Below are 20,360 nucleotides of genomic sequence, written 5' to 3'. Positions count from 1 at the left end.
AGTCTGGATGACCCTTCATGAGAGCTCCTATGAAGTGTCATCCAGTCTCAAAATGTTGGCTCTATTCTCAAATCATTTTATCAATAAGTTTCTTGCTCTTAGTTTCCAAAAGACAGGTAAGAAATCTGTCCAGTCCCTACTCGAGCTCTGAATTTTTCACTGGCCATGCTTGGGTTGGATTATAACCATTAGAATCCACTCTTAGAGGTCCACTTTTCAGTCCAGTGCTACTTGGAGTGTACCGTCACTTCACCGACTACCGGTCACAAGTCCCTCACAGTACTTATCACAAATCTATGATAAAATAATTTCAGCAATGCCTGAGAATGCTTCTTAATCGACTACCTACCACCGTTTGTTGATTGATCAGACCCCCTTTTTACAGATTTGGATATCTCAGCCGCTGAATATCAGCTGGTTATTCATAGATTCATAGAATCCTACAGTGCAGAAGGAGGCCATTTGGCCCATCGAGTCTGCACTGACCACAGTCACACCCAGGCCCTATCCCCCATGCATTTACCCTCGCTAGTCCCCCTGACACTAAGGAGCAATTTCGCATGGCCAATCCACCTAACCCACACATCTTTGGACTTTGGGAGGAAATCGGGGCACCCGGAGGAAACAGGGACACGGGGAGAATGTGCAGACTCCACACAGACAGTAACTCAAGCCAGGAATTGAACCCTGGTCCCTGGCGCTGTGAGGCAGCAGTGCTAACCACTGTCCCATCATGGCACCCAAACTTATGGAATAAGTTTAATTCTAACTCATTCTGTGTAAATATTCTCACAAGGTCCTCTGTTGGGGCCCTGCTAAGCAGCTTTAATGGTCCGTGATTGCAGAAACTGAGCAGTCACAGGAATGTGGTCAAGATAGTCCAGTCCCATAATGCCTCACATTCATCTGCGGTCCTTCAATTATAACAGAATATGTGGCTGTATGTAGCTGCCTTGGCCATGGTCAACCCCAACACTGCCTTCTTGAACTGCTACAATGCCTGAGGTGTAAGTACACCCACAGTGCTGTTAGGGAGGGATTTCCAGCTACACATTCCTGACAAGATTCTGATAGGTTTAGATAAGGTGGACAAAGAAAAGCTGTTCCCATTAGCTGATGGGACAAGGATGAGGGGGGTCACAGATTTATGGTTTTGGGTCAGAGATGCAGGGGGGGAACGTGAGGAAGAATATTCTGATACAGCGAATGGTAATGACCTGGAACTCGCTGCCTACGAGGGTGGAGGAAGTGGAGACAATAAACAATTACAAAGGAAATTGGATGGACATTTGGGGGGGGTTTCAAACAGAAATGCTGACTAAATATCACCCTAACACCCTGTCACTCTGTGATCCTTGTGAAATTTGAAACCAGGGATTTGCAACAAGACTCAAAGAGCATCAGCCCACTGGAGGCAAAGTCATGAGACCAGCCAGTGCAGCAGAAAGAAACCCTCCGACCCTCCCCATTGACCAACTGTGAGAATGAACAAAATGCAGTTCTGGATGTAATTGAGAGCAGAAACAATAACAGAAACAACCCTGGAATCACTCGTGAACTTGTTGGTGTCTCAACAGCTGGGCTGAAACTCTGAAACCCTTTCCACACTGATAGCAGGTGAATGGCCTCTCCCCAGTGTGAACTCGCTGGTGTGTGCACAGGTTGGATAGGTCAGTGAATCCCTTCCCACACTGAGGGCAGACGAACGGTTTCTCCCCAGTGTGAATTCGCTCATGTGTCCGCAGACTGGATAACTGAGTGAATCCCTTCCCACACTGAGAGCAGGTGAACGGCCTCTCCCCAGTGTGAACTCGCTGGTGTCTTCGCAGGCTGGATGAATCACTGAATCCCTTCCCACACTGAGAGCAGGTGAATGGTCTCTCCCCAGTGTGAACTCGCAGGTGTGTCCGCAGACTCGATAACTGAGTGACTCCTTTCCCACACTGAGAGCAGGTGAATGGTTTCTCCCCAGTATGAACTCGCTGGTGCTTCCGCAGGTTGGATGATTGAGTGAATCCTTCCCCACACTGAAGGCAGGTGAACGGCCTCTCCCCAGTGTGAACTCTCTGGTGTGTCTGCAGGCTGGTTGAATGAGTGAATCCCTTCCCACACTGAGAGCAGCTGAATGGCCTCTCCCCAGTATGAACTCGCTGGTGTGTCTGCAGGCTGGATAAATGAGTGAATTCCTTCTCACACTGAGAGCAGGTGAATGGCCTTTCCCCAGTGTGAACTCGCTGGTGTGTCTGCAGGTTGGATAACTGACTGAAACCCTTCCCACACTGAGAACAGGTGAACGGCCTCTCCCCAGTGTGAACTCGCTGGTGTGTCTGCAAGTTGGATAATTGACTGAATCCCTTCCCACACTGAGAGCAGGTGAACGGTCTCTCCCCAGTGTGAACTCGCTGGTGTGTCTGTAGGCTGGATAACTGACTGAATCCCTTCGCACATTGAGAGCAGGTGAATGGCCACTCCCCAGTGTGAACCCACTGGTGTGACTGTAGATGGGATGATTGTGTGAATCCCTCCGCACATTGAGAGCAGGTGAACGGCCTCTCCCCAGTGTGAACTCGCTGGTGTGTCCGCAGGTGGGATATTTCACTGAATCCCTTCCCACACTGAGAACAGGTGAATGGCCTCTCTCCAGTGTGACTGCGCCGATGAACTTCCAGTTCTGATGGGGATCTGTATCTCTTCCCACAGTCCCCACATTTCCATGGTTTCTCCATGGTGCAGGTGTCCTTGCCTCTGTCTTTGGTGGACAATCAGTTGAAGCCTCGTTAACACACACACAACACGAGTGCAGTCTCTCCCTGCTGTTAATGGTGTGATCTTTATTCAGGCTGTGTAACTGGTTAAAGCTCTTTCGCCAGTGCACTGGAACACTCTCACCCGAGTGTGGCAGTGTGTTGGTCCTTTTCCAGTCACACTGACATTTGAAATCCTTTCAAATCAACAGACCGGACAATCATTTCTCCTTCTAGATTCAATGGCTGATGATATTCAGGTCCCAAGGAATATGACTCTGTCAGATCTAGACGTGACGATTGAGATTTCTGCATGTGATTCCTCTTTCAATATCCTGTAAAACAGGTTTGCAAATGTCATCAGTGTCAGTACAGGATAGAAATTCAGAACAGACAATTCTAGTTTCTATGGAACATTCTTTCCTCTCTCATTCCCCAAAATCTGTAAATCTCCATCCCACACACTCTCCCTCCATTCTCACTCTGCTGTATCTAATATTCACCCTCCCAATTCTCCTGAAGGTGCTGATTGAGGCTGATTGACAGATCCATGCTCACTGCTTCCTGTCCAGCACAGAAATGATAACAAATAGGAATGGCGGTTGGCCACTTGGCCTATCATGCCTTTTAAACCATTCCGGGAGATCATTGGCTCATCTACCTCAGCATCATTCTCCCCACACTAAACCCATCTCCCTTGATTTCTTCAATATCTACAAACCAATCTCTCTCTCCTGAAAATTCTTGATGACTGAGGCTCCACAGGCCTCCAAGGTAGAGAATTCCAACGCTTCACCACATCCTTGAATCAGGAAATCCCTCGTCATCTTAGCTTTCTCTCCATTTCCCCATATGTTCCCCATAAGCCTTGACAGTCTTCTCAGTCAAGAATCAGTCTAACTCATCCTGGAAGATATTTAAATGATTCTCAACCTGCAATGATCCCTGTGGAAAGGAAATTCAAGAATAACAATTGCCTGAGGAAAGAGATGACTGAAAATACATAATGTAGCTACATTTCTATATTACAAGACTATAAATAATAATAAATATATTTTATTACAGAGTCATAAATAATATATCTAATCTGTATCATATAACAACGCTAGACATGTCTCTGTCCTATATTAATTTACTGTCCCCTTAAATGTCAGTCATCTCCTGGGGAAACCAACCCTTTAATTGTGAACATTAGGAAAGTGACCATCCTTTTAGCCAGACAAATAAATGTGTCAAGCTGAGGGAGCAAAGGATGTCAATGTCTTTAAGAGAGGGGGAGACCTGGGCCAACCTTTCCAGAGTCTGCAGCCTCCCTGGATTCACTTCCTTTCCCTTCACTTGCTGCAAGTCCCCAATTTCCCCCAGAATGAGAAAAGAACTGGAAAGGGGGAGAAAAGAAAGTGTTTTACTCACAGATGTTGGCCTCTTTTAAGGAGGAAGTTTAAGTCGGTCTGAAGCTCAATCTTCATTCACACAAGGACCAAGAGTCCTTCCGGTGTTCCAACACTCCCCATTGGCCAGCTACGGTGAGAGGCAGTGAGTCGGAAGTGCACATTGGCGGAATTTGGGGAATGCGCATGTGTGGATTTCGGAGGATGCGCGTTATGTGGAATGTGCGGGGCGGGGCCCGGGACAGAGCCGGCGCACTGACCATTGTCTGTCCGGGTCTTCCAGCCTGTCCCATTGGACAACAGCTCAGCGCGGCTGGAGGGCAAAGTCCCGCCCACCCCCACGTGGGGCTCCGCCCCTCATTGTCTGTCTGCGGGGCATTGACCAATGGGAACTCTGGGGGACCGGACGTACTCTGCTCCTCCAGCCAATCACAGCTCCTCATTGTCTGAATGCGGAAGTGGACAATGAGCTTGTTCAGCTGCCCATTCCTGCCCAGCAAAGCTGCTGCTGCTTCTCTCTCTCTGAATGAACATTGAGCTTCAGACAGACTCAAACTTCCTCTTGAGGCCAACATCTGTGAGCAAAACACTTTATTTTCTCCCCCTTTCTATTTCTTTTCTCATTCTGGAGTTGAATTTTTAACTTCCAGGTCACCACTCGCTGCCTAAATAAAGATCCTCTCTCTCTGAATGAAGATTGAGCTTCAGACAGACTCAAACTTCCTCTTGAGGCCAACATCTGTGAGTAAAACACTTTATTTTCTCCCCCTTTCTATTTCTTTTCTCATTCTGGGGGAAATTGGGGACTTGCAGCAAGTGAAGGGAAAGGAAGTGAATCCAGGGAGGCTGCAGACTCTGGAAAGGTTGGCCCAGGTCTCCCTCGCTCTCTCTTAAAGACATTGACATCCTTTGCTCCCTCAGCTTGACACATTTATTTGTCTGGCTAAAAAGATTATCTCTTTCCCAATGTTCACAATTAAATGGCTGGTTTCCCCAGGAGATGGCTGACATTTCAGGGGACAGTAAATTAAAATCAGAAAGAGATATGTCCAGTGTTTTTATATGGTCCATATCAGATACATTATCTATTGTCTTGTAATAAAATATATTTAATATCTTTTCTTGCTGTGTAATCTTAGCTAGCTTATATATTTCCAGTCATCTCTTCCCTCAGAGTGTTGTACTATCTGGGTTTCTCTTCCTTAAAGACCAGTGAAGGCTGAAGATCATTGAATATATCATTGAGGGGACAAGGGAGTCAAGAGTTATGGGGAAAACAGAGAGAAATTTAAGATGAGGGATTTTTTCACTTAAGGATGTGGTGAAGTTTTGGCATTCTCTACACCAGAACCTTCGTCATAAAGTATGCTCAAGCAGGTGATTGATATATTTCTAGACATTGAAGATATCAAGAGATATGGGGGATAATCTGGCAGAGGTAAATCGGTCAGTGAGCTCATTGAATGGTTCAGCAGGCTCGATGGGCCGAATAGTCAACAGCAGCAACTATTTCTTCGGATCTGTGTCCAGGGCAGGAAGCAGTGAGCATGGGTCTGTCAATCAGCCTGAATTTACAGCTCTTGGGGAATGAGAAAGGAAAGCACATTCCAGAGAAACTTGAATTGTCTGTTTTGAATTTCTATCCTGTACTGACAGTGAGATATTTTCTAAATTGTTTTTACAGGATATTGGAAGAGGAGAAATCACTGACAGAAATCTCAGACGTGATGTGCATTTTGGACAAAATCACTCGATCCCTTGGGATGTGAATATCAGAGAAATGTTTGACCGGTCTGTCAACTTCAAAAGATTTTAAACATTAGTGTGGATGGAAAAGTACCAAGACACACATACGCCTGAGTGAGAGTGTTCCAGTGCACTGACTGCGGAAAGAGCTTTCAGCAGTTACACAGCCTGTAAAAAAAACATCCATTCATAGTGGGGAGAAACCGCACACGTGTTCTGTGTGTGTTTCCACGGCTTCAAAGGGTTGTCTGAACTGCAGGGATACAAGGAGACCCAAAACATGGAAAAACCGTGGATATGTGTGGACTGCGGGAAGGGATACAGAGCCCCATCAGAGCTGCAAGCTCATCAACGCATTCATACAGGAGATAGGCCATTCACCTGCTCTTGGTGTGGGAAAGGATTCACTCGCTTATCCACCCTCCAGTCACACCAGCGAGTTCACACTGGGGAGAGGCCATTCACCTGCTCTCAGTGTGGGAAGGGATTTACTCAGTTATCCAGCCTGCAAAAGCACCAGCTAATTCACACCGGGGTGAAACCATTCACCTGCTCTCAGTGTGGGAAGGGATTTACTCAGTTATCCACCTTGCTGACACACCAGCGAGTTCACTCTGGGGAGAGACCCTTCATCTGCTCTGAGTGCGGGAAGGGATTCAGTCATTCATCCAGCCTGCAAACACACCAGCGAGGTCACACTGGGGAGAGACCATTCACCTGCTCTCACTGTGGGAAGGGATTCAGTGATTTATCCAACCTGCAGACACACCAGCGAGTTCACACTGGGGAGAGGCCATTCACCTGTTCTCAGTGTGGGAAGGGATTCACTCAGTTATCCACACTGCAGTCACACCAGCGAGTTCACACTGGGGAGAGGCCGTTCACCTGCTCTCAGTGTGGGAAGGGATTCACTCAGTTATCTAACCTGGAGACACACCAGCGAGTTCACAAGTGATCACACGGGTTGGATTCTGCTGTTGTTGTTTCTGCTCTCAATTACATCCAGGACTGCATTTTGTTCATTCTCACAGTTGGTCAATGGGGAGGGTCGGAGGGTTTCTTTCTGCTGAACTGGCCGGTCTCATGACTTTGCCTCCAGTGGGCTGATGCTCTTTGAGTCTTGTTGCGAATACCTGGTTTCAGATTTCACACGGATCACAGAGTGACAGGGTGTGAGGAAGTTCAGAGATATTTAGTCAGCATTTCTGTTTGAAACCCCCCCCAATGCCCATCCAATTTCCCTTGAAATTGTTTATTGTCTCCACTTCCTCCACCCTCATAGGCAGCGAGTTCCAGGTCATTACCATTCACTGCATCAAAATATTCTTCCTCATATCCCCTCACTGCATCTCTGATCCAAAACTTTAAATCTGTGTCCCCCTCGTCCTTGTCCCATCAGCTAATGGGAACAGCTTTTCTTTGTCCACCTTATTTAACCTGTCAGAATCTTGTCCACCTCTATCAAATCTTCCCTCAACCTCCTTTGCTCCAATGGGAACAACCCCAACCTGACATTGACAATAAAGAACAAACAGAATATGTTAATACCTGAAATCAAATGGGAATGTTTAATTTCTGTTTTAAAGATATTATGAATATATTGTCCTGGACAATAAAGGAATTGGAATAACTCACCTTGGGTGCGGTTGAATGGAATATATCAATCTGGTATCCACCTGCATTCTTGAGAAAGTCTGGAATGTGTAGATGGGATGAATAAGTTGATCACTTTCTCTTGGAAATACTTACATCCTTGTCCATGAACTTTGTTTTAAAGAAATCCACATTTGAAAGTCCGGCCACTACATGAAATATCAGCACCAGAACAGCAGGAGATAAGAAAGACAGACACTCACTTTGATCTTTTCATCAGCACATCTGAGAGTCAAGAATGTGTGACATGATTTTGGGATACGGGTGTGAGTGTGCAGATATGAATAGTTACATGTGAAAAATAGCAAGCCTAAATTCATGGTGCATTGGAGCAAAGAGCGGGTCCCAGTGGTCCCCAACATCTCAGATCCCAGTCTCCAGCCAAGTCGATCCATTCCACATAATATCAAGAAACAGTTGGAGGCACTGGATACTGCTAAGGCAATGGGCCCTGATAACATTCCAGACTTGTGCTCCAGAACTTGCCGGTTCCATAGCCAAGCTCTTCCAGTACAATTGCAACACTGGCATCTACCCGGCAATGTGGAAAATTGTCCTGAACACAAAAAGCAGGACAAACCCAACCCGGCCAAATACCGCCCAATCAGCCTACTCTTGATCATCAGTGAAGTGATCATCGCTGTTCCTTCGCTGTCGCTGGGTCAAATCCTGGTATTCCCTCCCTAACGGCATTGTGGGTCAACCCACAGCACATGGACTGCAGTGATTCAAGAGGCAGCTCACCACCACCTTCTCAAGGGCAACTAGGGATGGGCAATAAATGCTGGCCTCACCAGCAATGCCCATGTCTCACAAATGAATTAAAAAAAGATGAGTAGTTAGTCCTGGGAATGGTTCAGCGAAGGGTTCCCTGCTATTCGAAACCCCAGGAAGGTGCCGTCCGTGCTTCTCAGAGGCAGTGACTGTTTCTCTGTCAGCCCCAGGATTTCACATTGTCGTCCACTTCTCTTGGATCGATCACTGACTTGAAAGTGTGGAGTTGGTAGAGTTTCATTGATGAGTAAACTTGACCCGATCAGTTTCTAAAAGTTGCTTATAATCAATAAACTTTGACACAATTGACTGATTTGGTGTCTGAGTCTTTGCTTGATGGTTATATCTCTGCCAAATTCAAACCCTTTAAAAGGACAATTTGGGTTCTATAATTGGGCAGCGTACAGCCAAATTGGAACAATGTAACAGATCAAAAATAAACCTTTTTTAAACTGATAATGTCTTTGTAACAATCAGCAGCCCCAGCCTCTCCTGAGGGTTAAATGCTCTCAGTTCTGGGATTATTCTTGTGACTTTTTTTGCCCCTTCTCCAGTGCCTTTATTTCTACAGTGGTTAGCACTGCTGCCTCACAAATCCAGGGAGACGTGTTTGATTCTGGCCTTGGGTGACTGTTTGTGTGAAGTTTGCACATTTTCCCTGCAGGTGCTCCGGTTTCCACCCACAGTCCAACGATGTGCAGGTTAGGTAGATTAGCTATGGCAAATATGCGGGGTTCGAGGCTCGGGTGGAATAGACCTGGCTGGGATGAACTTTTGGAGAGTCAGTACAGACTCAATTGGGCTGAATGGCCTCCTTCCGCACTGGAGGGATTCTATGATTCTAAATGGAGATCACAACTGTTGACAGTATTCCCAGTGTAGTATAATCGCGCTTCTAATCAAGTCGAACATAACCTCCCTGCTGTTCGATTCTATCCCTCGAGAATGGAACTCTATATGTGGGCCTCAAACTTTAGGGAAGATGTGAAGTTCTTAGAGAGGATGCAGAGGAGATTTGCGAGAATGGCACCTCGCATCCTTAAAAAGTACCTGGATCAGCACTGGGCAAGTCAGAACAGTTAAGACTATGGGCCAGGTGCGGGTAAATGGGATTAGGCGGGAAGTCAGGCGTTTCTTGCGTGTCGGTGCAGTCTCGATGGGCTGAAGGGCCTTTTCTGCATTGTACGATTCTATGATGAGGCAGTTCAGTTGGTTGGAGAGACTGGAGCTGCTGAAATTTCTCTCTTTAGATCAGTCAGACATCAGGGCTTGGAATGGGGCCATTCGGGCCACTGATTCAATGCTGGCTCTCTGCAGAGCAAACCTTTACCCTGTTCTATAGACATATCCATGCTCATGCTTCCTGTCCTGGATGAGCAGAAACTGATAGCCAAGTTCCGCACACATGAGGACGGCCTCAACCGGGATCTTGGGTTCATGTCACACTATCTGTAACCCCCACAGCTTGTCTGGACTTGCAGAATCTCACTGGCTGTCCTGTCTTTAACCTGTGCTTAATGCTCCCTCCATTCACATTGTACTTTTAAGACTTGATTATCTGTAAAGACTGCATTCCAATCATTATTCTGTAAATTGAGTTTGTGTCTCTGTGCCCTGTTTGTGAGCATTTCTCCACTCCACCTGACGAAGTGGCAGCACTCCGAAAGCTAGTGGCATTTGCTACCAAATAAACTTGTTGGACTGAGTGAAAAATTGCCCCTCTGGACCCTTTTGTAACTCTCCCCTCTCACCTTAAACCTAAAACTAAGAACAAGAAATGTATCGATAAAATGATTAGAGAATAGAGCCAACATTTTGAGTCTGAATGACACTTCATAAGAGTTGTTATGAAGGGTCATCCAGTATTGAAACTTTGGCTCCATTCTTCACAGGTGCTGTCAGACCCGCTGAGATTTTCCAGCATTTTGTGTTTTTGTTTCAGATTCCGGTATCTGCAGTATTTTACTCTTCTGATGAAATGATTAGTTCTGATTGGAATCCCCATGACCCTCCTTCAAAACAGAGGGAGTGGTGGCAGAAGGAGAAAAATGATAAGGATGATAAAGTCTGGGTTCTGATTCTCCGAGCCCATGAAGAATTAACAAAATGAGTGAACCAGTTTATAAAGAACAGAAGTTACCCATCCCTAACAAAAACTGATCAAATTAAAACAATTAGGTTGAGGAAGAGAACAAAAGAATTCATAGATAAAGTTTAAAATCAACTTTGTTTTGTTGTTAGAGAAGTTTTTAAAAATTATGTAAAGTGATGTAACTGTGTGCCAAGTTTCTTCTCTCACTCCCCACCCCTTTAGGTTCTGTAGAAAAGTTAACCCTTTCAGCAGACAGTTGATTTAGTCATGGAGTTATAGAGGTTTCCAGCTTGGAAACGGGCCCTTCAGCCCAACTTGTCCATGCCGCCCCTTTTTTAACCCCTGTGCTCATCCCAATTGTCCACGTTTGGTCCATATCCCTCGACACCCATCTTACCCATGTAACTCTAAACGCTTTTTAAAAGACAAAATTGTACCTGCCTCTACTACTACCTCTGGCACCTTTTTCCAGACACTCACCACCCTCTGTGTGAAACAAGTGCCCCTCTGGACCCTTCTGTGTCTCTCCCCTCTCACCTTAAACCTATGCCCTCTAGTTTTAGACTCCCCTACCCTTGGGAAAAGATATTGACTATCTAGCTGATCTATGCCCCTCATTATTTTATAGACCTCTATAAGTTCACCCCTAAGCCTCTTACATTCCAGGGAAAAAAGTCCCAGTCTATCCAGCCTCTCTTTATAACTCAAACCATCAAGTCCCGGTAGCATCCTAATAAATCTTTTCTGCAGTCTTTCTAGTTTAATAATATCCTTTCTATAATAGGGTGACCAGAACTGTACACAGTATTCCAAGTGTGGCCTTACCAATGTCTTGTAAAACTTCAACAAGACATTCCAACTCCTGTATTCAATGTTCTGACCAACATGCAGAATGCCTTCTTCACCACTCTGTCCACCTGCAACTCCATTTTCAAGGAGCTATGTACCTGTACCCCTAGATTTCTGTTCTGTAACTCTCCCCAACACCCTACCATTAACTGAGTAAGTCCTGTCCTGGTTCGATCGCCCAAAATGTATTACCTCGCATTTATCTAAATTAAACTCCATCTGCCATTCGTCAGCCCACTGGCCCAATTGATCAAGATCGCGCTACAATCCTAGATAGCCTTCTCCACTGTCCACGATGCCACCAACTTTGGTGTCATCTGAAAACTTACTACCCATGCCTCCTACATTCTCATCCAAATCATTAATATAAATGACAAATAACAGTGGACCCAGCACCGATCCTTGAGGCACACCGCTGGTCACAGGCTCCAGTTTGAAAAACAACCTTCGACAACCACCCTGTCTTCTGTCATCAAGCCAATTTTGTATCCATTTGGCTAACTCACCCTGGATTTCATTAGATTTAACCTTAAGCAACAACCTACCTTGCGGTACCTTGTCAAAGGCCTTGCTAAAGTCCACGTAGACAGCATCACCTGTACTGCCCTGATCTACCTTCTTGGTTACCCCTTCAAAAAACTCAATCAAATTTGTGAGACATGATTTTCCACTCACAAAGCCATGCTGACCGTCCCTAATCAGTCCTTGTGTCTCCAAATGCCTGTAGATCCTGTCTCTCAAATACCTTCTTACAACTTACAGATGTGAATCACACCGCCCTTTAGTTCCCAGGCTTTTCCCTGCAGCCCTTTTTAAACAAAGGCTCCACATTTGCCACCCTCCAATCTTTAGGTACCTCACCCGTGACTATTGATGATTCAAATATCTCTGCTCGGAGACCCGCAATTTCCTCCCTAGCCTCCCACAGTGTTCTGGGATACACTTCATCAGGTCCCGGGGATTTATCTACCTTGATGCGCTTTATGACTTCCAGCACCTCCTTCTCTGTTATAAGTACACTTCTCAAGACATCACTTTATTTCCCCAAGTTCCCTAACATCCATGCTTTTCTCAACAATAAATAATGATGAAAAATATTCATTTATGATCTCACCCATCTCTTGTGGATCCGCACATAGATGACCTTGTTGATCCTTCAGAGGCCCTACTCTCTACCTAGTTACTCTTTGGCACTTTATGTATTTATAGAACCTCTTTGGATTATCCTTTGCCTTATCTGCCAAAACAATCTCGTGTCCCCTTTTTGCCCTCCTGATTTCTCTCTTAATTCTACTCCTACACCCTCTATACTCTTCAAGGGATCCACTTGATCCCAGCTGCCTATGCATGTCATGTGCCTCCTTCTTCTTGACGAGGGCCTCAATATCTCGAGTCATCCAGGGTTCCCGACTTCTACCAGCCTTGCCCATCACTCTAAGAGCAATGTGCTTACCCTGAACCCTGGTTAAAACACTTTTGAAAGCCTCCCACTTACCAGACGTCCCTTTGCCTTCCCACAGACTCCCCCAGTTAACTGTCGAAAGTTCCTGCCTGATACCATCAACATTGGCCTTTCCCTAATTTAGAATTTTTACTTTTGGACCTGACCAATCATTTTCCATAGGTATCTTAAAACTAATGGAATTATGGTCACTGGTCCCAAAGTGATCCCTCACTCACACTTCTATCACCTGCCCTTCCTTATTTCCCAAGAGGAGGTCAGGTTTTGCCCCTCTCTAGTCGGGCCATCCACATACTGAATGAGAAATTCCTCCTGAATACACTCAACAAATTTCTCTCCATCCAAGCCTCTAATACTGTGGCTGTCCCAGTCAATGTTGGGAAAGTTAAAATCTCCGACTATTCCCACCCTATTTTTCTTGGAACTATCTGTAATCTCCTTACATATTTGCTCCTCAATTTCCCACTGACTATTTGGGGGCCTATAGTACAACCCTATCAAAGTGATTTCCCCCTTCTTATTTCTCAGTTCACCCCTTTTGACTCAGTAGGCGAACCCTCGGATATATCCCCTCTCAGTACTGCCGTGATGTTTTCCTGAATCAAAAGTGCAACTCCCCCTCCTTTCTTTCCTCCTGTTCTATCTTTCCTATGGCATCTTCTTTTTAACTTGTTTTTAAATCACCCAGAAACTCGTGTCTATTTTAGTTTATAATTGTGGATTTATTGGAGCCAGTTAAATGTGGAAATTTTAAGCGTAGCCTGGAGGAATTTGGAACAACTGAGAATTTTATATTGTTGTCACCTCAACCCCAGATAAAGAACAAGGAGATTGCAGGTGGTAACGTGTTTGGGATTTTAAATTAACAAAGATTAGATGTTGCTGATAAAATCAGGCCTTGGAAGTTGGCTTAAAAAGGGTTAAGTTACAATGAAGGATCTTGCATCTTATTTTAATCAAGGAGTTGTGAGCTTGTAGTGCTCTGTCACTTTAAGAAGCTACAGCTGCGAGAGAGAATGCTGAGGATTCATCGTTTGAAATTTACGAGCTGTGAGAATCTGTGTGTTTTGTTTGTTTTATGTGGATGTTTGTAGATATGTTTTATCATTGTTTTGGGCTACATTTGTTAAGGTTTATCTTTCTGGGGAATTAACCTTACCTTGAGTCTTTAATTAAAGGCATTTTTGGGAGTTTAAAAACAGAATCAGAAGAATGCTTAAGTAATTAATTTTGGTTATTATTGTAAAGCACATGCTAAGTTTCTCTGTTTGTGTGTGGATGGTTTTTGTGGGTTGAACGCTTTAAGCTTTGAGGTTTTTTGTCTGTGATTTAAATCAAACAGATTTTTTAAATGGAAGTGTCATGAATAAAGCTTTTTTTTTCAAAAGTTATGAACCTGGAGCCATATTTACTGACCAGAGACAGGATTCCAGGATATTTTACTAAACATGTGGGAATTTTAATCCAGATAAAACTCACTCATGAAAATAAGACTTTTAACTTGTAATGGTTATTGTAAGGGGAAGTTTTCTCACTTCCTACCAGCATGAAAGACAAGCAGACATGAGTACAGTACAAAAAGGCAACACAAATTTTATTCTCTGTTTAAAATAACAAAACTGCAGGCCTGGGGAGAGACAGCTGCTCGTCAACTGCTCTGCCTGGCCATTATGCGCTTTACAGTTTATAGGGTTTTGAACTTCATGCCAAACATATGGTAATAGGCTCATCATTTACTACAAGTTACATGATCAGTATCTGCTCATAACACAAAGCAGTGGCACAATAGCGAGATATTAAAACAGCCATTATAGATAGGTGGAGCTGATCCCATTTCCCCTGGGCTGATCTGTTTCTGGAGGGCTCCCTTTGTGATTTGAGCTTCTTGCATAATCTAATCAGTTGAGCTATTGTCTGTGTTTCCCTGCTTGGAGTCGAAAGTGATTAAGGCTGTCTGAAGTGATTAGGGGATGCAAGGAGCCTCTCCATGAGTCATCGCATTGCTGTGAACTGTTGACAATATTTTAAAATAAATTTGATATACACACGTAAAAATATCCATGATATTAAGCATAAAAGTCGTCTTAAGCATAAAGGTCGCCCCCTTCAGTTATTTAAAATTTGGTACATATGAAACGATTCTGACCAATTCTGTGTTGGATTGATCTTGGGTTAAACTTCCTGTCAGGTCCAAAGATTTATTCCTGACACAATTAACACAATGAAAAGGAAAATTCTGGAGTTGGATACTGAAGAACAGAGTTTAAAAGGAGAGATTATTAAATAGAAATGTTCCCAGACCGTGTGGTCATTAGATTGAAACAAAGGAAGGGTGCTGACATCCATTTGAGAACTTTTAATCCACCCCTTTTCAAACTGAGTCTATGTACAAAGAAAACGCCAAGGATGGTCGATAAGGGGGTCTGGAAAACATCATGATGGTGGCACCTATCTGTTCATGAGATGCTCACAAAGCCCCATGATGCCCAGATACTAATTTAATTGCACCTATATGTAATGTATGTAATCTATCACCATTCTGATTGGATTGTGTCCAGCCGGGATGGACTGAGTAACTGCATAAGAATTGATGATTTTTTTTGTTGGGTGGAGTTACACATGGTCAGCCCCTGTGGCTTCTCCCTGCTGGCCTAGCTCAATAAACTGTTTGTCGATTGAATCAGGTTTGAGTGTTGAATGATTCTTCTGAGTTCATTCCCCCCAACACACTGGGTACATTACCACTTCATCCTTGGGAGTGGCCTGATAGGCCGTGGTCCAGACTACATGTGGCCCTTGGGGGGCCTTTCATGAATCACATGTGTTTGCTTGTTGTAGATGCACATTCAAAATGCTTGGAAGCACAGATCATGAGTAATATTACAGGACAATTAGGACTAGCTTAGTGGTAAAAACTGTGCGGCATGGACAAGTTGGGCCGAAGGGCCTGTTTCCATGCTGTAAACCTCTATGACTCTAACTACCTTTTTTGTAGCCTGAAGTTCCCACAATTGGAAAGCAGCCAGATTAGTTAAATAGACAGCATTAATTGTGAGACAATTAAATAATAAATGATTCATGAATACAGATGTTATAAAGGCTGGAAATGTAAATTTGAACACAAGTTTATAACTTTTAGAATTATAAACACATTAAGAATGGTTAAAATGCTGTGGGAATTATCAGATGTTCCCTTCCCATGGTGACAGAATAAAGAAAGATGAAAGGACTTGTTAACCTTGACTGGAGGGAATGAATCGGCTCCTGTTCAAGATGTCTCAACATTGAATGACTGATGTTAACCAATTATCGGTCGACCCAATTATCAGGCTACCCCAAGCTAAGAGATATTGTTTGAGAGAAAGATATGTCTTAAAATTAAGACAATGTGTGCAATTAGCTAAAAACCAAATCAATTTCATTATTGACAAGTTATAGACCAATTCACTAATTCCTAACAATTAGCTGAGCTGGGCTTTCTACATTTTTAAAGTATAAAAAAGGGGATTCGAGAAACCAATTTGGTAAAAGTTTTTAAAAGTTAACTTTTTTTATAGTTTGTTTATTAGTGTCACACATAGACTTACATTAACATTGCAATGAAGTTACTCTGAAAATCCCCCAGTTGCCACACTCTGGCACCTGTTTGGGTAAACTGAGGGAGAATTTAGCATAGCCAATGTACCCAACCAGCACGTCTTTCGGACTGTGGGAGGAAACCGGAGCACCCGGAGGAAACCTGCACAGACACGGGGAGAATGGGCGAACTCCGCACAGCCAGTGACCCAAGCCGGGACTCGAACCCTCTGCTGTGAGGCAGCAGTGCCTCACAATGTGCCCTGCAGAGAGACGTTGGGAGCTGTTAGTTTTACAAGTTATCCACGTTTTCAGAGCCATCACTTCATGTCCTGGTTTGAGAAGGATGGAGAAGTTAAAGTTCAGCTTTCCTCCTTTTGCTGTAGATCCATACTTTGCTTTTTTATCTTTCTGACTTGTTACATTTTTAATGGTTCATAAACTTTCTGAATTCACCGTTTAAAATATCCTTTCTTGCCATATGGTTAAGTCACTGGAACCTGGTGTGATTTACGATTAGGGATGTTATTGTAAACAAGAGAACCCCCATAAATCTTAGTTCAAACAAATCAAAGTTCTTATAAATGGAATGTTATCCTTTATTCTGAGAGAAATTGAACATAGAAGTAAAGATGTTATGCTTCAGTTGTGCAGGGCGTTGCTGAGATTGCACCTTGAACACAGGGTACAATTTTGTCTCCTATTAAACAAAGGACATAAATGCATTGGAAGCAGTTCAGAGGAGGTTCACAAGATTGATTCCCAATCCAGTAGTGTGAAACATTAACACTGTTTCTCTCTCCACAGGTGCTGCAAGACGTGTTGTGTTTTTCCAGTTCTTTCTGTATTTATTTTAGATCTACCTGTAGTGGGAGGAAAAACACTATTTACTGTCCAGGATAAAATAAATGTCCTTTCAGTGGAAATGTGCTCTCCCAGGCTCAAAGAGCATCAACCCACTGGAAGCAAAGTCGTGTGACCGGCCAGTCCAACAGAAAGAAACCCTCCGACCCTCCCACTTCACCAACTGTCAGAATGAACATGGTTCAGTCCTGGATGTGATTAACAGCAGCAATAACAGCAGAATCCAACTCCTATCATCATTCGTGAACTCGCTGGTGTTCCCGCAGGCTGGATGATTGAGTGAATCCTTTCCCACACACGCAGCAGGTGAACGGTCTCTCCCCAGTGTGAACTCGCTGGTGTCTCCGCAGGCTGGATGACTGAGTGAATCCTTTCCCACACGGAGCAGGTGAACGGTCTCCCCCCAGTGTGAACTCGCTGGTGTTCCCGCAGGTGTTCACGCAGAGAGTGATGGGAGTGTGGAATGAGCTGCCGGATAAAGTGGTAAATGCGGGGTCACTTTTAACATTTAAGAAAAACTTGGACGGGTTCATGGATGAGAGGGGTGTGGAGGGACATGGTCCAAGTGCAGGTCAGTGGGACGAGGCAAAAAATGGTTCGGCACAGACAAGAAGGGCCAAAAGGCCCGTTTCTGAGCTGTGATTTTCTACGGTTCTAAGGTGCGATGACGTTCTAAATCTCTCTGTGCAGTGCTAGCAGCTGAACGGTCTCTCCTCAGTGTGAATGTGCTGGTGGATCATCACATCCCGAGAACTTTTGAAACCACTTCCACAATCCGAGCATTTAAAGGGGATCTCATTGGTGTGAGTGAGATTGTGGCTCAGCAGGCGAGATGAATGAGTGAATTCCTTCCCACACACAGAGCAGGTGAACTGTCTCTCCCTGGTGTGAACTCACGGTGTGATCACACGGGTTGGATTCTGCTGTTATTGTTTCTGCTCTCAATTACATCCAGGACTGCATTTTGTTCATTCTCACAGTTGGTCAATGGGGAGGGTCGGAGGGTTTCTTTCTGCTGGACTGGCTGGTCTCACAAAGTTTGCCTCCAGTGGGCTGATGCTCTTTGAGACTTGTTGCGAATACCTGGTTTCAGATTTCACAAGGATCACAGAGTGACAGGATGTTAGGAAGTTCAGAGATATTTAGTCAGCATTTCTGTCTAAAACCCCTCAAACGCCCATCCAATTTCCTTTGTAATTGTTTATTGTCTCCACTTCCTCCACCCTCGTAGGCAGCGAGTTCCAGGTCATTACCATTCGCTGCATCAAAATATTCTTCCTCACATCCCCCCCCCGCCCCCCCCTGCATCTCTGACCTGAAACTTGAAATCTGTGTCCCCCCTCGTCCTTGTCCAATCAGCTAATGGGAACAGCTTTTCTTTGTCCACCTTATCTAAATCTGTCAGAATCTTGTCCACCTCGATCAAATCTCCCCTCAACCTCCTTTACTCCAAGGAGAACAACCCCAGCCTGACATTGACAATAAAGAACAAACTAACAGAATATGTTAATACCTGAAATCAAATGGGAATGTTTAATTTCTGTTTGAAAGATATTGTAAATATATTGTCCTGGACAATAAAGAAATTGGAATAATTCACCTTGGGTGTGGTTGAATGAAATATATCAATCTGGTATCCATCTACAGTCTAGTGAAAGGCTGGAATGTGTAGCTGGGATGAATAAGTTGATCACTTTCTCTGGGAGATATTTGCATCTTTGTCCATGAACTTTGTTTTTTAAAAATCCACATTTGAAAGCCCGGCCACTACATGAAATATCAGCACCATAACAGGGGGAGATAAGAAAGACAGACACTCACTTAGATCTTTTCATCCGTGCATCTGAGAGTTAAGAATGTGTGACATGATTTTGGGATACCGGAGTGAGTGTGCAGATGTGATTTGTTACATGTGAAAAATAGCAAGCCTAAATTCATGGTGAGATGGAGTGAAGAGCGGGTCCCAAACACACACAGCTACTTGAGACACAGCAGGAGATGAAATGGTTCATGTGGCCAGGGCATTGAGACAACATTGTGACATCATCAAGGCATTGACACTCCAGAGAGAAACTGAGTTCAAAACAATCAGGATCCAATTAAACACACTGCACATGGACACAAAGTGAGGAAAATTACAGTAAAATGGATAATCTATTCATTGAGAAGGAAAGAAGCTGGTGCAGAATGTAGTGTTACAGTCATAGCAAGGGTGCAGAAAAAGATCAACTGAATGTGAGGTCGGTCCATTCAAAAGTCTGATGGCAGCAGGGAGGAAGCTGCTCTTGAGTCAGTTGGTACATGTCCTGACTTTTGTGTCTTTTTCCTGACAGAAGAAGGTGGAAGAGAGAATGTCTGGGGTGGGTGGTGTCCTTAATTATGCTGGCTGCTTTGTGGAGGCAGCAGGAAGTGTAGACATAGTCAATGGATGGGAGGCTGGTTTGCATGATGGATTGGGTTTTGTTCACGACCTTTGTAGTTTATTGCGGTCTTGGACAGAGCAGGAGCCATACCAAGCTGTGATACAATCAGAGAGAATGCTTTCTATGGTGAATCTGTAGAAGTTGGTGAGAGTCATAGCTGATGTGCTAAATTTCCTTAGTCTTCTGAGAAAGTAGAGGCATTGGTGGGCTTAACTATAGTGTTGCCATGGGGGGGAACCAGGACAGGTTGTTGGTGATTGGGACACCGAAAAACATGAAGCTCTCGACCATTTCTGTATCGTCCCTATTGAAGTAGACAGTGGCATGTTCTCCTTTACGCTTCCTGAAACCGATGTCCGTCTCCTTCATTTAGTTGGTATTGAGGGAGAGATTATTGCCGCCGCACCAGTTCACCAGATTCTCTATCTCATTCCTGTCTCCGTCTCATCAGTTCCCAAGAGCTTTTGAAGCCGCACCCACATTCGGAGAATTTAAAGGATCTCTGCAGAGTGTGAGTGATGTTCTGTCTGTGCAGTCTGGATAACCGAGTAAATCCTTTCACACTCACCGAGCAGGTAAATGGTCTCTCCCCGGTGTGAACTCACTGGTGTTCCTGCAGGTTGGATGACCATTTAAATCTCTTTGTGCAGTGACAGTGTGCTGGTGGGACACCAATTAGCCAGAACTTTTGAAGCCACGCCCACACACAGAGCAGCTGAACTGTCTCTCCCCTGTGTAAATGCACTGGTTGATCATCAGTTCCTGAGAGGTTTTGAGTCCGGCCTC

At 44.4% G+C, this 20,360-nt stretch overlaps 2 protein-coding genes across 2 annotated transcripts; one reads left to right on the top strand and one right to left on the bottom strand.

Annotated features, from left to right (window-relative positions):
* Nucleotides 1–1,547: 1,547 nt before the first annotated feature.
* On the bottom strand, nt 1,548–2,726 carry LOC144483807 (uncharacterized). The gene has a single exon (XM_078202346.1). The coding sequence runs from the start codon at nt 2,724–2,726 to the stop codon at nt 1,548–1,550; it is 1,179 nt and encodes a 392-aa protein (XP_078058472.1).
* A 2,015-nt stretch (nt 2,727–4,741) lies between these two features.
* LOC144483834 (uncharacterized) lies at nt 4,742–8,052 on the top strand. The gene is made up of 2 exons (XM_078202389.1): nt 4,742–4,876; nt 5,820–8,052. The coding sequence occupies exon 2, from the start codon at nt 6,162–6,164 to the stop codon at nt 6,834–6,836; it is 675 nt and encodes a 224-aa protein (XP_078058515.1). The 5' UTR covers nt 4,742–4,876; nt 5,820–6,161; the 3' UTR covers nt 6,837–8,052.
* The last annotated feature ends 12,308 nt before the right edge of the window (nt 8,053–20,360 follow it).

Source organism: Mustelus asterias, unplaced genomic scaffold, assembly GCF_964213995.1.
Source record: "Mustelus asterias unplaced genomic scaffold, sMusAst1.hap1.1 HAP1_SCAFFOLD_79, whole genome shotgun sequence".
Taxonomy (NCBI): domain Eukaryota; kingdom Metazoa; phylum Chordata; class Chondrichthyes; order Carcharhiniformes; family Triakidae; genus Mustelus; species Mustelus asterias.
This window is presented reverse-complemented; position numbering and strand designations above follow the sequence as displayed.